At 38.8% G+C, this 17,500-nt stretch overlaps 1 protein-coding gene across 6 annotated transcripts in view; it reads left to right on the top strand.

The window, feature by feature from the left end:
- The first annotated feature begins 1,001 nt into the window (after positions 1 to 1,001).
- The window catches only part of up (Troponin T, skeletal muscle), a 25,843-nt gene continuing 9,344 nt past the window's right edge, over positions 1,002 to 17,500 (top strand). For 2 of the 6 annotated variants that reach the window (XR_012966878.1, XM_076192842.1), the window contains exons 1-7: positions 1,003 to 1,184; positions 1,448 to 1,613; positions 5,995 to 6,035; positions 6,601 to 6,822; positions 9,502 to 9,572; positions 16,208 to 16,229; positions 16,646 to 16,726. Coding sequence is in view for 5 of the 6 variants with exons in the window: in XM_076192842.1 (XP_076048957.1) it covers positions 1,068 to 1,184; positions 1,448 to 1,613; positions 5,995 to 6,035; positions 6,601 to 6,822; positions 9,502 to 9,572; positions 16,208 to 16,229; positions 16,646 to 16,726 (720 nt within the window). In the remaining variant the exon portion in view is untranslated. Of the gene's footprint in view, positions 1,185 to 1,447; positions 1,614 to 5,994; positions 6,036 to 6,600; positions 6,823 to 9,501; positions 9,573 to 10,300; positions 10,372 to 16,207; positions 16,230 to 16,645; positions 16,727 to 17,500 lie in introns of all 6 variants that reach the window. The other 4 variants (XM_076192844.1, XM_076192843.1, XM_076192845.1 and 1 more) reach the window with 4 other exon arrangements.

The following is a 17,500-nucleotide window of genomic DNA, read 5'->3' as shown; positions in this document are numbered from 1 at the left end:
TATATATATATATAAATTGAGCAAATAATATTTGTGATTTGAATTAAACGATGGATACACCCATTGAGAGATAGTACTTCAAACGCACATGTGATGTAGGTCAATCTTTACTTAATGGATCAGAATGATGAAATATGGGACACATTTTGAAACATGATAAGTAGATAAGTAAAGTAATCATAAGAAAACGAGTGAAAACAAAAATAGTATTTCTGTTTTATTCTGTTTGGGATTTAGGACTCGGAACAATCATCATTCTAAAATTTCGTGACGCTGAGCCTGGAACCTCGATTTCAAAACTCAAAAATGGCATTAAAAGTGGCAAAATTATTTATTTTCAAAATTTCAAACAAAAACGAGCACCGTGTAACATTCGGAATAACAATATATATCTAAAGAATTCTTTCCTTTCGCCAGTTATTGATGGCAAAGGAAAAACAAAAGATAATCACTTAAACAGCCAAACGTACTATGATATTTCATTCATGCACGTTTTTTTGAGTGCTAATACTATAAAGCGGAATTGGAACTCCCATCTGGCCAAATCATTACTTTCTATTCATTGACCTTGGTTTCATATCAATAGTTTTTACCTTCTTTTGTGTTAAGTATGATATAGTGATATATATATATATATATATATATATATATATATATATATATATATATATATATATATATAAGCATACATATATGGTACCTTTTGGCTATAAGTATGTGCACATATAAACTGATTCTATATATCTGAGTATATTCTGTCGTCTTCTTATGCAGTACCTCTAATTCATTTTTGTTTCTTTCATGCTACCTGCAGGAGGAGGAAGAAGTAAGTTATTTGTTGTTTTTGACGTATGAAGATGAATCCCAATCTCTTCCATTTAACTGAATGACCATATATTTTCATGATATACAGTCCAAAGAAAGTGACTAAAAAGATATATTTTTCTTTTTCATATTCCTTAAAGTGTGTTTCAGTTTTTTTAGATGGTGTTCTTGCATGTTTGTTTTAATTATCGAACTCTCACAGGGGAGACGATGGAGCCAACTTCCTTAAGAACCGCCAGCAGATGAAGATGTCCGAGCTGGACGAGCAGCTCGCTGAGTACATCGCCGAGTGGAGGAAGCAGAGGCAAAAGGAGGAGGATGAGCTCAAGAAGCTGAAGGATAAGCAGGCCAAGAGGAAGGTGAGTTGAGGTCTTCTCTGTCAGTCTCCGTATGCCATGGTTCACAAATGAAATTACTTTAACATGATAATCTATTCTTTAAGAAGAAAAATATGACGAAGGTTATTGTTTCGTTTCATATTTCGGCATCTGTTGTTGTTTTTTATCATTTGTGGCTAAAGTTTGCAAAATGAGATGGTATGATTATATACTGTAAGAATGAAGATCCTACGGTCCCTCACTTACTCACTTCCTTCCCGTGACTTGTTTCCTCTCACCCGCAGATCCTCCGTGCAGAGGAAGAGAAGAAACTGGCCGAGCAGAAGAAGAACGAGGAAGAGAGGAAGATGCGAGAGGAAACTGAGAAGAAGCAGCGCGAGCAAGAGGAGAAGAGGAAGCGGCTGGAGGAGGCCGAGAAGAAGCGCCAAGCCATGATGAAGGGCTCAAGCGTGAGTACTTCCTTCCACTGCAAGGCTTTCACCCTGGGAAGGGGATTAGGGGGGGAGGGGTCAGGAATGAAGGGGATTGAAGGGAGAGTTATGACTTCTTTCAAGGATTCCTTGGGCATTCTGGTAGAGCTCTCTTAACTCGACTCTGCCCAGTGGCCACCTCATACGTTTTACTCTGGCTGACACTAGACGGTTTCAGACGACTTCAGATCCAGTTGTCTCCGACTGAATTCGAAAATCTCCCGGAGAGCAAGCGACCGAGACCAGATCACGCCTCCGAAATCCTTCACTCAGTTGCCTCCTCCAGTCTTAGAAAAGAAATAATCTTGCCTTGTTCTGTTAACTATTCTTGCATTAACGTGAAGAGAGAAAGACTCCGCTCTCAGATTTTAATCTCTCCTCGGTTGGTACGCCTGAGTTGTTCAGCTTGAACACAGCGTTACCTTATCTTTATTTATCTCCTTTTTCGTTTGTTTACTTACCCAATGGCTTTATTCTCTAAATATTTATCTTTGTTTACATATATTCTATTGACTAGGCAAACACACACGCTTGTGTTCACGAGACTCACTTTAGAATGTGGAGTTGGCCAGAATGAAATTTATGATGTAGCAACTGAGTATTATTGTTTTTTCTCGGCGCCTTCCCCAGAATGGGGTGTTCGCCTACCAAAGTACAAGAAAATATTGTATATACAAGTGTTATTAGACAGAAGAATAATGATAATGATAACGTACTCGGCCCAACTCATTTGGTTCTTCATGCGGATTGATACACTTATCAGAGACTTTCCAATACACAAACGGTACAATCTGGAATTCCAATGGCAAGAGTTTGATGTAAAAAAAAAGATTTTAGTCATCAACAGACTGGAGTCTCTTTGTGTAGCCGTTTCTCCCTCCCAACTCCAGTCTAACTTCCAGTCAATTTACGAGTTATTCTAAGGATGCTAGGAAGGTCTCTAAGGGGTTTCTAAGGAAGGCTTATGGCTTTGTAAAAATGGAAGGGCAGGAGACATATTTTATATCCCAGGTCTCGAATTAGCCCAAGCACCGCCATTCATGATCATAGAACTTGATGAGGTGTTTTGCCTGCAAACTTTGGGAGTAATCAATGGGGAGCCATTTCTCTCAATGCATATATCAATTTCAACTTACCCCTATTTTGATCAAAGGGTTCTCGTTCCATAGCGACGCCCAGACGCCCTCTTTGCAGAAACTTCGGAACTGTTTTACACCTTAAACACTAAGACTCCTCAAGCCCATTGCAGACACTTCAAAATGGCCTCAGCAATGCTAATATGATTTGACCATACTCATGAACTGTTTATCTACCCCACCATTGACCAAATAATGTTATCTGCCTCCTCAGCACGGTATTCTTACACTATTGTATGTATTTTGTTCTAACTAATGAAAGAAGGTTTCATTCCGCGGATGGGAGGTGCCTGGTGGTACATAGGGAGGTGATTACATGATCTGAGGACCTCCTTTATTCAAAGGTCCGCCCCCCCCTTTGCTAAATCGCCTGGTGTTAGTTAGAATTAAATACATAAAGTCCGCAACCCTGGTGGGGAGGCTACTGTCATGTTCTTGTTCATGATTTTCAGTTCATATTAGATTTTCTGGGCTACGGGACACTGTTGTTGCCTTTTATGAATAGTTCTGCCAGTGCCCTTTTTTTCTTTTTTTTTCTTTAGTATTAGTACACAGATATCACCACTAAACCGAATTGAGAGCAATTCTAGTCCAATTCTGACATGGATGAATTGTCCTGATTTGCCCCCGATTTTTTTTTTTTTTTTTTTTTTTGTGACCTCACCACCGTCACCATTTTTTTTTTTACCTGACGTCATCACGATTATTATTCATTTTGGCTTTAACTCTGCTTTTGAAAGTAGTTAGTAGTGATGTGTTCCATTTGCTTTTTGTTTTCTTTTTCAGGAGGTGAGAAGATTACACACTTCTGTGGTCCCCAGTGGATAAAAAATACATCCCCAGTAGACAGTAAAAAAAAAAAAAAAAAAAAAAAAAAAAATAGAGAGAGAAAGAGCACGCACTTCCTTTTTTTTCTGATTTTCAAGAATCCCCCTTTAAAAATAAAAGACAATGTCTAGGCCCTTTAAATGTTTAAAATATTGTTTGTTCACTTTTTTTAACATTTTTTTTTCACTGCCATTCTGGTTTTAACTTTCCTTGCAAAATTTACAAATTATTGCTTCAACTCCATTTTTTCTCTTTTTTTTTTTCTTTTTTTATCAAACGGAGCCTTTTATTGTCTTTTGATTGATTGACTGATTGATTAATTTCTTTGTTCATTTACTTTTTTTCTCTTTTTTGAAGGCCAAAAATCCATTGGCGCATCCCCAGAACTGTACTTGGATTCAGAAACAGTTTAACCCCTTTCTATCGACCCTCTGTTTACTTTGCGATGCTTTGGATCCTCTCTAAAATAGTCTTCTTCCCACTGAGTTCATTTATTTATCTGTTTATTTTCCTTTTAGTTGGCATCATCAAACTTTTCCTCTTCCTCCTCCTTCGACAAACACACGACAAAATGTTGACATTAACCCTTTAACTTTGGGATATAATTTCAACTTCTATCTTGGATCGTCTATACAAATACAAAACATATATATATATATATATATATATATATATATATATATATATATATATATATATTCAAAATAATGAAAAGCGTATATCAGGAATCTATTCTGTACATTTTCCTGAAACGAAAACTTAAGAAATGTTTCACGTCGCATTCAAATCAGTTTGCGTCATCCTTTTGTTTTAAACTTGGGGGAACTCTTTGTCTACAAACCCGACAATTGGTAGATAATTAATCAGTCCAGTCTCCCATTCACGACGCAATCACAAACAGTTAGAGGGTTAATGCCATTTACTAGAGACAAAACTTTCTTGTCCTTCCAGTCCTGTAAATAATAAAATAACCAACACTACTTGCAACACAACCACGTGTGTTTAAATGGGCAGACGAGCTTCCACACCACAACATCAACAACAACAACTTAATTTTTTTTCAAATGTATCTGATACTTGTTCCGTGATTTCTTTCAGTGTGTCCCTGTCTCTACGATTGCTGACGCCTTCTCTAAACACTACTCTTCAACTTGTGTTTACACTTTCTTTTCGAAGCACCAAACGCAGGACTCGCATCTGCCATCGACAACAACAGCCGAAAAAGATATAATAAATCAAATACATTATTATCTATTTCAGAAGAAAAATTGCCTACCTAATTTGAGAGTTAAATAAATCGAATACATTATTACCTATTTTAGAAGAAAAATTGCCTGCCTAATTTGAGAGTTAAAATGACTTATTGCAACATATATCCTTTCGAAATTACAAATTGGCACCAAAAGGCCTCACGTTGTGAGGTAGAATGCGAGCTTTTCGTTAGGTGGTGGTTGACAGTAACTTAATTAAGGTTGCTAAGGTCTGATGTGCCCCGATCCCTCTATATAAATATCACTTGAGTTCCGCTGCATGTCACCAGCACTTCCTTAATTGAGAATTATGAACATACGTACATATATTAAAGATATAGGTCTACATATATATATCTATGTATATATAAATATATATATGTATATATCAAATATATATGTGTATATATACATATATACAAAAAGTATGCATGTACATATGTGCATATGTGTGTACCTATGCGTGCACATTTATATATGTGTATATATATATGTATATATGTGTATATACAGTATATATATATATATATATATATATATATGTGTGTGTGTGTGTGTGTGTGTGTGTGTGTGTGTGTGTGTGTGTGTGTGTATAGATATGTATATATATATATCTATATATATATATATATACATATGTATATATATATATATATATATATGTATGTATATATATATATATATGTGTGTGTGTGTGTGTGTGTGTGTGTGTGTGTGTGTGTGTGTGTGTGTGTGTATGTATACAAGCACATAGAGGTACATATGTACCTCTATGTGCTTGTATACATATACCTGAATGTATGTATAAGAATATCTGTATGTACACATGTATGTATATGTGTACATACACATTTTTCATACATATATTGATACCTATATGTTCATGCACATGTGTACATACATATATACGTATATGTAAATATATATATGTAATTATTACGTATGTATTTGTATACTGATACCAGTATCCTTAGTCATTCAGCTCATTCTGAAATGAAGTTTACTTAAAAACATTTGATCAAATTTATTTTCACTTCCCCGGAACCTTTCGGGGATTCAGATCTGATCAAAAGTGAGCCTAGTGCATCATTAGCAACATCACGCCCGTGGCCCCTGCCGCCCACTCACCCCAATTCTCTCTACCCGCAGGATGGTGTCAAGAAGTTCGGCTCAAAGGGCGGTGACAAGGTGAGTCCCCCTTCTTCCTGCAGGAGGATTAGACTCCAGTTCTTTCTGTACCAAGCCAGTCATCGGCTCTCTTTTTTTTTTTTCATTTAAATTAGTCTTCAGTAATGTGCGACAGTCCGTATGCAGTGTGTCTGTGTGTGTGCGTGTGTGTACGTGTGTATGCGTGTGTGTATATGTGTGTGTATGTGTGTACATGTGTGTATGTGTGCGTGCGTGTTTCTGCGCGCACATACGTGTATGTACGTGTGTGTGTGTGTGTGTGTGCGTGTGTGTGTGTGTGTGTGTGTGTGTGTGTGTGTGTGTGTGTGTGTGTGTGTGTGTGTGTGTGTGTGTGTGTGTGTGTGTGTGTGTGTGTGTGTGTGTGTGTGTGTGTGCATGTGTGTGTGCGTGTGTGTGCATGTGTGTGTTTGTGTGTTTATGTATGCGCGTGCATAAGTGTGTGTATGTGTATGAGTGTGCATGCGTACATTCGTTTGCGTCTGTGTGTGCGTGCGTCCTATTTCGAGGAACCGCCGTCCAAATCCCCATTCCAGCCTGACCGATGTCTCCCTCCTTCCCGTCGCAGTTCTCCAACATCCAGGCGGCCAAGGGCGAGTTGGGCAAGACCCGCGAGCAGCTGGCCGAGGAGAAGAAGATCGCCCTTTCCATCCGCGTGAAGCCCCTCAACCTCGATGGGCTCGGCGTCAGCACTCTCAAGAGCAAGGCCGATGAAATGTGGACCCTCATCATCAAGCTGGAGACCGAGAAGTACGACATGGAGGAGAGGATGAAGCGTCAGGACTACGACGTAAGTTATCAGCCCCCCGACCTCCTCCAGAAGGAGGAGGAGGAGGAGGCGAGCGCCGGAAACCTACCTGACGAAGGAAGGCCATCCCGCCAGAGGCACGTTGGAGGTCTTGGTTAGTCAGGAGACACTTCCTTGAGGGCTCAGTGTGTTGTACGTCTTCGGAGTACGGCTCCTGTGTCCTGCCCTTCGGCGGGAGTCTCCTGCCAGGGGTGGCCCCCTCCTCCAGCGGGGCTCTAAGACCTCGTGGATGGAATCGTCACGTTTACTTTTATAACGAAAACATAAAACCTATTTGTTGTCACATCAGACAGAGTCAATGTCTTTTTTAATGAGAATGTCAATTGATTAATGATTTCAGTCAATTTGATATTTCATGGTCATGACTTCATAATTTTATATTAATAGTAGTGAACTAATAACACATAAATGAATATATTGCAGATATATCATATATTTTCATTCCATTGCATTACCATTTCATTTTATAATACTATTTCCCGCCACCGACCCTTGTGTGTCCAAATGTTGCGTTCCAATCTTTATTTTGATTTCATAATCCTCACTTCTTTTTTTTCATTTGATTTTGCATGGCTCAGCGTTAAAGCCCCTTGGTTGTTTCTCACCCCCATATTTAACGATAAGACGATAATTACACCCGCATGCCCGCTCAGCCTAAATATTTTTGAGGGGATTTTCTCAAAAAGAAAAAAAAAGTGTTTTGCACGCCTGTCCTTTGGGGATGAAAAAATAATAATAATATTTTTTTGAGGACAAATCACATTTTTTTTGACTAATTTTTTTCCTGATATGAGGACATAAATTATTTTTTTCTCTGCGTGTGAATCGTCCTCAAACCAAAAATTACCTCACAAAGGCCACTTGAAGTGAAAACTCTTAAAATGCTCATCCTTTATTATCTCCCTTTTGTTTTATCAATCTACTTCGACCCAACAGTCAAAGGCGACCTTTGACCTCCACTTTTTTTCTATTATCTTTTTAATATCTGTCACTCTAATGAGATCCAGAACTTGATGGTCAAACTTATTAACGATAACTAGTCCAACCTAAGACCTCCTTGTTGGATATGAACATAATAACAACAACAACCCAGGCCCTCTGGTACTCCTGGTCTACATTGTTCGCCTGCCCGCCCGTCCTCGCTCGCTCGCTCGCTCGCTCACGATCTCATCATGACTTGTCAGGCTGCGTCACGACTCTCGCTGGTGGTGCCGTCACGGGGCCACTCGGGTGTGGCCCAGCACAGGGCCAGGAGGGAAGGGAAGGGAGGTGCCAATAGCCTAGCACAGGACCAGGGGAGGAAAAGAGAAGGAAATATAAAGTGCCGTGTGTGTGTGTGTGTGTGTGTGTGTGTGTGTGTGTGTGTGTGTGTGTGTGTGTGTGTGTGTGTGTGTGTGTGTGTGTGTGTGTGTGTGTGTGTGTATGTGTGTGTGTGTGTGTGTGTGTGTGTGTGCGCGTACGTGCGTGGGTGTATGTATATATATATATATATATATATATATATATATATATATATATGTGTGTGTGTGTGTGTGTGTGTGTGTGTGTGTGTGTGTGTGTGTGTGTGTGTGTGTGTGTGTGTGTGTGTGTGTATGTATGCGCGTGTGTGTACATGTGTGTGTCAGTGTGATGAGGTGTCTATTAGGGCATCAGGGGAAGGAAGGGTTCCCCAGGGCATGACCCAGCACCAACTAGGGAAAGGGCAAGAATGCCACTGAGGTGTGACCTAACACGGTACCATGTGGATGAGAAAGACGTCTTCAACAGATGTGGCGATGGGTGATGGGTGCCTCCAAGGCATGACCTCTCACAGTTTCACGGGAGAGGGAGAGCACCAGTAAGAGGCTGCATGGTGGGTGTAAGAGGAAGAAGTTACACCTTGGATACTAAGCAGTGCCAATAGAATGATTGAACGGAAGGATGGAGCCTGAGAAAATGCCAGAGCAAAATCTGGTGAGTAACGTACCACGGGCGAAGAAGATCTTGGGCCATTTTCTTCTCCACCGAAGTGTGATGGCAGAGATCTTAATCCCCACGGAACGAGGTTCCTCAAATCCATGCTGAAGGACAGGGAAGTACCAAAACCCAGGCATAATGCTAAGACACAGACCCACGCCCGGGTGCCTGTACACACAGGACTATGGATAGGAATACTAAAGAGTTAAGTGTAGTTTCTGAGGAGTGGTATGAAATGTTACTACTCAGAAATATAAAGTCGTGCCATACTCTAGTTAGACAGACATAAAGGTCTGGGATTATGAAGGTATCTGTGTATGCACATTTGCACGTGTATACTCATGCATACATGAACGTGCCTATATACATACATATGTGTATGTGTGTGTGTGTGTGTTTGTGTGTGTGTACGTAGTAAGAAAAGAAGGCAGTGAAACCATGAATGCCCGGGAGAGCGAAGAAAATAGGAAGAAAGGAAGGAGGGAGAGAAGGGGAGGAAATGGGAGATGGGAAAGGTATGGGCCAACAGATGCCAAATGTATCTGGGGGTGGGTAGCAAGAAATAGCTAGCGGCCATCAAGCATAAAGGTATGATGATGATAAAAACGAAGGAGGCATCAGCAGCACCATCAGCGGATTCCGTGATGCAGCGGTGACCCACCGGAACATTGACCTCTGACCGATGCTCTGGGTTGCACATTGCAGTTGAAGGAGTTGAGGGAGCGGCAGAAACAGCAACTGAGGCAAAAGGCTCTGAAGAAGGGTCTTGACCCTGAGTAAGTTCCTCTTCGACCAGGCACCACCACCTGGATCATCAATCATATCTCTCATTCCTGAAAATATTCACTGCACACCCCCCTTTATAGTCGTCTTTTCCATAGAATCAGTAGTGGTCATGTGTTTGCATCATCTTACAGCTAAGAAATGTGACATAGCACAGTGATCACCACAAGAGAAAAGAACGAAGAATATAGTCGATTAGGGGAAAGGAAGGGAGGGGACAACGGAAAGCTCGGAAAAAGAAAAAAAGTTTTTTTTGAACAAAAATAAGAAGACAAGAAAACGCACGTCATTTTTTTTCGCAACAGAAATAATCATTTGCTCGCCTATATCCTTATTACTACCCCACCTTTTGCCTTGGACCCTTGGCGTCGAATCTAATATCTATATTTGGTGATACTAATACTATTTTCCCCCCTCGATCACCGAATTCTATGGTAGGAAAAATGTTCGCATTGCCACCCTTTCTCATGCTACAACGCCCTTTGTCACTCACTTCTGCCTTATGTTCTCTGTGTTCCCGTGTATAACAACGTCGCCCGAAGGAATGTTCAACCAGTCACCGTCATTTCTGTGTCGTTCCAACTGCTAACAGTCAATAATAATATCGATCATTACAATCCCTGGCCCTGTTTTACCAACCAAGCAGCTACTACCCAAAGCAACAGTCTCCAATAGTCGAGTGGGTTAATCTCATGAAATGGTGTTCCACTACGTTTTTCAGTTGAAGGAGCTGAAAGAGCGACAGAAAATGCAACTGAGGCAAAAGGCCATGAAGAGAGGTCTGGATCCGGAGTAAGTGAAAAGCACCCGAGCTGGTTCTGACCCTTCCCTATCATTTCCTTGTTTTTTACGCTTATCTATGATTTCGATTGTTATTATCATCATTTCCATTACCTCTTTATTTTATTTATTTTTTTGTCAGCATGAATGACCCCTTTATGCGGATTGAAATAAGTTTTTTTTTTTTTTTGCTTCAAAGCTGTTTCAATTTGTTTCACTCAAATATATTTCCGTTTTGCGTTCATGTTTGTGACGTCATATCGTCGTTGAATATGATCATGCTTGCTTTCCGGATTTCAGCTAAGTATTCTCACAATGACCTGATATACTAATAACTTTCTCGGCTTGAGGGATTCAAAATGAAGTTTGTCGTTTTTTCTAACGATACTTCCTTGACTGGATTAGACATTTGTCTAATGTGCATTGTATCCCTGATCCATCTAAGTAAACAGAACATTACACTAAATAACAGTTATACAGAACATTTTAGAAATATTTGTTATCCATGTTCCAGTCAAAATATATACTAGATGATATGCATAGACCCTGCAAGAATTTAAGGATATATCTGTCCAGAAATATTTCAAATGTAATTCATAATTCATATAAGAATAACGAGAAAGTAAAAGCATGTATTAACGTCCGAAAATGACGTCATCATTTTAGTTCGGTGCAATGGGAGCCGTCGCTAAGTCTGTATTGCCATTTATCGCCAGATTATTTGTAATGGATAGCGGTCAAAAGCTTTCATCATCAAGTCATGGGGTACTTATAAATGAAATATGCTTGCCGTTTATATTTCTTTGTTCTTTGATGGTTTTAATGTTTATCCATTCTTTTTTGTTTGTTTGTTTTTTAATTAATTAATCAAGTTTTACTGTAAAAACATTTCTAGTTAACTGCAATTCAAGGTGATTTTTATGAGTATTTTGCATCACAGAGGAATTGTTATGCCGTTTTCTGAGACACTACACTTTTACAGAAAACGTCTAAGACATTACTCTTTACCACTAACTATGATAGACGGAATAGTATAGCCGTGGTTTTACGAAATACAGCCATCCGAGACCGTAAAAATATCCATCGAATTAAGTTACATGGCGTTGATAAGCATCTCAGATATGATTAACGACGGTTTCCATTTTAGTTGTAATTTTATTATTATTACTACGCTTTTATTTGATTTTCTCTATTGTATATTTCTTAAAAGTATTATCAGATTTTTTGCGAAGTAGGGTACTAGCCCTATGAATTTTTTTGGTACACGCAACGTGCATTAGAAATACTTTGATCGACTATTCTTGCCTTGCCGAACTACATGTTTTTTGCTGACGCTAAATGCTTCTGAAACCCAGCTACGTCACAATTAGGCAGACCTCACACATTTGCCAAACTGCTCAAGATTTTCAGTAGTTGCTAGAGACAACCTTTACCACGAGACATTGATTTTTCAACAACAGAATTTTTTCTTTACCATGTAAACGACATTTTTTATTTTGTGTATGATCACAACTTTTTTTTGTTTTTTCCCTTTTTACAGTCGAACGCACACCAATTATATTCAATATCCTCAGGACAGAGTGCCCTATTATGGTCAGTTTATTTGAACTTGGCTGAAATATTGATTACTCATATTGCTGAACAACTCTTATGAATCTCCAGTCTCACTAAATTATATATATACACTTTTAGATAATCTATCATTTTTCTATTATGTTACTTTATGCATTCCGTTTTATATATATATATATATATATATATATATATATATAAATATATATATATATATATATATATATTTCTCCATAATGAATAACTGCTAAGTTTCAAATAAAAAGACTGTAACAATTCTTCGCCCTCCCTCCTGGCATATACAGTGTTAAATGACTTAAGAATTATATAAATATCATGCTATCTTTATGATAAATCAATTTAGTTAGAATGAGTTATTCTATAAATTATCAATAACCTAGAAAAGATACAACAGTTCATACTCAGAAGATTAAACACTGTACGGGCAATTAGGTAGGGAAGGAGAAGTCGGCACTAATTTCCCTGACGTGAGGATGATTTTATTTTTTCCATAAAGCTTATCTTAGATATGGAAGAAGATTGACAAAGAAGACTTACATTCTTTTTTTTTATATTTGCACCTCTGCCTGCTTTTATTCGTCTTCCCTCGAATTTATTTTCTTAAGTTTTCTTTGCACATATTTCCGCACTGTTCTGTTCTATATCCCTCCTGGAGTCTACCTCTTTGTACCTAACTGTCACTGGCAAGTACTGTGGATCGAAAGTCTGCGTCGCACAGGAGTAAGTGCCCTGCAGCGGGAAATCTAGATTTCATTTATCGACACTGCCACTGATCTTAGAAGACACAGAACAAACAAGACCACATCTGTTCACGATATTCCCCCTTCGGAAATGACACAACAAACTGAATGAAACAAAACAACGATGAAATTGACACAAGATAAAAAATAAATAAATAAATAGATAACGAAAGCAGCCAAACGTCACTTGGATATTTGTTGATTATTATCATTATTATTATTATTATTATTATTATTATTATTATTATTATTATTATTATTATTATTATTATTATTATTATTATTATTATTATTATTATCATCATCATTATTATTATTACAATTTTACTTAGATACTCGAACGCATATAAATCTATATTATTTCTATGACAGTAAGAAATGAAAAGTTGGAAGAATGAGCCAGGGCCCACTGAAAACGAATTACGACTGTTAAATATTTACCTTTCATTAACTTTAAATTGTCTAATATGATCATGCAAATTAAGACACGAGTTACGAGATAAGGCTAAAACAAATAACTTTTTTAAGATTGTCTTAATGATATGACAGATGTAGAAAAAAAATGAAATATTTATTTTCCAACTACCTTTGCGCCTGAGATACGGATCTCTAGCCAAGACGTCAAACAATAATAACAACTGCCTTTCCTCGCTGTCACTAAAATTGTAATTTGAATTATTATAGTCCTTTTCTATAGTACAACTATAGTCTGGTCCGATTAGAGTAGATGGGAGCCAGAGTGAAAGAGGAAAAGAAAAAGAAATTGTGCTCATAATGTCTATCACAATTCTCGTAATACCAAAATCAGACATTGGAAATGTAAACAAAGAAACAACTATATTTCAGTTTGATCGATGGAATTCTTTTATGAAAAAATAAATACCGGTACAAACTAATAATGATGCAAAGAAAAAATTATATGGTAGAATAACAAAAACTATTAAAAATAGATTTTGGGGAAATTAGATCAAGTGTTACGTGGTAGAGCCTGGTGGCAGAAAATGGAGAGGGGTGGGGAGGCGTTTGATCCTTTCATATAGTCTGCCCCCCTCCCCAAAAAAAAAAGGATTTCCCGTTGAGAGAACGAAAAAAGAACAAACAAAAAAAGCAGCGCAGTGTCAACAAGCCAGTCTTTAGGGCACCACGTCAATGTCTCTTCGTACCTCACACGACTTCGCTCACACTTGATCCTCTACTGTTCCCTCCTACAGACAGCTCCTCTTTTTTACACAAGCACTAAACCCCTCGACTTCCGTATAAAGCTCCTGGTGGAGGTCTGCAGAATCCCCCGCAGGCTCATCATTTGCAGGTGACGCTTTATAGGTGTTATTCCGGCTGATGCTAGACGATTTGATTCAGCTAAGGGAGACCCCGGGATAGTTGATGAACAAGCCACCTCTGACAAATGGTCTCAGCGTCCTTCAGATTCCGGGGTTCTTCTTATCGAAATGAAATGGTCTCGTGTTAGCTGGAGGGTGAAACGGGAGGGCGGGGTCTGATCTGCCAAGCAGCTACCGTCAGCAACAAGAGCAGTGGGTCTGTTTCGTGGTCTTAGCCCCTCTGACTTCATGTATCATTGATGTGGGGTCTGTTCAGCGCTTTTCCTGCTGGCTCGCCGACTCGTGGTGTGAAATCCGTCCCCCCAGCGTCCAATCTACACACACACAAATACACACACAGACACACAGATGCGTATGTAGTAGGCGTGACTGCATGCTTGCATGTATGCATGCACGCGTACATATGTATACTGTAAAAATACACCATTACAGCATATATATATGTAAACACACACACACAAACGTTAGTTTGCACCTGAATGTGTATATATATATATATATATATATATATATGTATATATATATGTATATATATATATATATATATACGTATATATATACATATATATATATATATATACATATATATATATATATATATAATCATACACACATATGCATATATACATGATACGCACATAAACGTGAACATAACACACGCAAAACACACACACACACACACACACATACACACAAAGAAGAGACATCGCTGCGCACAGCTGCTCTATTTATAATTAATTTTTAATAACATCTCTTACTCGCTACTGTAATACATCGTTCGAAACCGCTGCTGTTGAACGCCGCTAACGTGTACATCTGGTGTGTTTATCTCTTTAAAAAAGAAACACTCACTCTACAATCAAAGATACTTTATACTTTGTCGACTATTGTCCCCATTCATGCAATCCACTCCCACCACCAATCCTCCCACGATACCAAGTCACAGTATACGACAGAGAGTAAGCTTATGTTATGAGCCCCCCACACCCTCAATATGCTCTTTCTCTCTTTTTTTCTCTTTATTTCGCCCTTTAGGCGTGTTTTGGAAACATGTGCACGACCCTTGTCTGTGCAAGCCCCCCCCCCCCCGGCCCGGCCTTCACATATTTATTTTTTAACTATTATGCATAATTGAACATCAAATTCAAATTCCCTCCTCGCCCACCCCCAAAACACCACCATGGTTAAGTCGACATTAGTTTAAGACGAATTTACCATTAGCTAGTTATTAGATCTTAGTTTTACTAGAATCCTCTCCTCTCATTATCATAGACACATTTTCCCAGCACGTCACTATACAGCCACATGACACTCCATCACGTGACCCCTTCATTGCCGTGCCACGCTTGATACTCTTTAGTCTGGTCAACGCGAGACGAGGCTTCGACCCCGACCTGAACGGGCGTCGGTTCGACCGAGACCCTCCTTCAGGTTGTCGGTTGGAATCGTCGAGATGGTGTGGCGCGGCTCTGAGGGACCTCCTCCTCTGTGACGTCACTCGCTTATTGACTTCGTGTCACACTCGCACACACACACACACACACACACACACACACACACACACACACACACACACACACACACACACACACACACACACACACACACACACAAAAGTGCACTTTTATTGTGTGACATCACAGCGTGTTACCATGGTGATATGTCACTCTTTTCATACTCTGTGTGTGTACGTGTGTGTGTAGTTCTGTGTGTCTATGTGTGTGCATATATATATATATATATATATATATATATATATATATATATATATATATTAACACACAACACACCAACCTCAATTTCCGTAACACTTCAGTGAACAAAACAAACACGACGATCATGACGCGTCACGCTGTCGTCACAGCCCAGTCCGATCGTCTCCTTCACGTGACACTGACTCAAAAATATTGCGTGACGCCACACACACACACACAGATACAGTCACACAGAACACAACTCATCATTTCACAATTTATCACATGGTATCACACGGTATCGTATCACATGGTATCACATTTTACACATCACCATTCCTTCCACCTATAATTACGCTGTCCATTTTGCTGTTGTATATATGAGATATATTGTGTGATTATACTGAAGATATAACGCTCGTGAAATATATTGTGTATACTGCAATAAGGTCGATTACTCATTGAATTTTCGTCTCTCCAGGGCTCTTACCGGCAAGCACCCAGTAAGTAATACATATAAATATATATATATTTTTGGGGGGGAGGGAGAGGAGTTTTCCACCTCTTGCTTAATTTCACTACCTCTAAGTTTCTTTCTCTTTCTAGTTCTCATACTATATCTCTCTTAGCCCTCTCTTTTTGTTTCACCTGCTGTTCTTCCACTATTCACTTTCCCCTTTCTCTCTTTCTCTTTCTCTTTCTACTGCTCTCTATCTCTTTTGCTGTATTCTATCTTTCCTTCTCGCCCTCCTCTCACCTCTCCTTCCCAGTCTTTATTTCTCATTTCGTTGTTATATCCACGATGATCACATGCTATGCGTTGTACAAGTCCCAAAGGTCCAAACGTGCCAGAATTTTTAACCAGTTTTTCTTTTCTTTTTTCTTCCTCCTCCTACTCCTCGTCTCGCCGCCCTAACAGCCTAAGATCCAGACAGCCTCCAAGTTCGAGAGACGCACAGACCGCAGGACTTACGACGACAAGAAGCACCTCTTCGAAGGCGTAAGTAAAGTCCGCTTAGCGACTGCGTTGTCATGACGAAATGCCCAACGATCGTTTGTAATATATGAAAGTTACATACATGTATACAAATATTTTTATATCATATAATTTTTTGCTGCATCTTGCCGGTTTATCCGTAATTTTTTTGGGGGGTAAATACAGAAGAATCTACCCTGACAATGCTTGATTTTTTCATTTTGTATCTATTGTTGATTTTATTTTTGTCGGTGTTTTTCCGTAAAATCAGAATGCTGATGATGGAATCTAGTTCCCATCACCGAGTTTACTGACCTAATCTCTCTTTTTTCACAAAATTATTTTTGCTATTAAATTTTTACTGAGCTTTTATTTTCGTTAACAATTTCTTTTACTTTTTATATCGCACAACGTTTTTTGTGTTTTATTTAATTTCTATAGACTGCATTGATGTACTCTATTGAATATGGAAATAGAGAAAACTTTAACTTTGTCTTGTGCATACTTGTGATAATACCAAATTTTACTTCCAGTTATCATAACCACATTATTATTATTTTTCAATCTGCCACATTATTGAAAATTAACGACTCGTTCTAAAGCTGTTTGCTGAGCTTATTCATAAGGACACCTCCTGACCACCCAGCTAACCTCGGAAGAAGGGCAGCGGACCTAAAACGTAACGTTAAGGGTGCCACTCACATACAAAAGCTGTGTTGGGAATGTTGTCATAAGCACTTGGGCAAAACCCCTGTCCAGTTAATATGCTGGCCACGAGTTCAACAGTCTTCGTGGCAC

The sequence above is a fragment of the Oratosquilla oratoria genome, chromosome 11 (assembly GCF_046742065.1).
Source record: "Oratosquilla oratoria isolate Oo_2021 chromosome 11, ASM4674206v1, whole genome shotgun sequence".
Taxonomy (NCBI): domain Eukaryota; kingdom Metazoa; phylum Arthropoda; class Malacostraca; order Stomatopoda; family Squillidae; genus Oratosquilla; species Oratosquilla oratoria.
The sequence above is the reverse complement of the archived record's forward strand: the minus strand, read 5'-3'. Positions and strand labels throughout refer to the sequence as shown.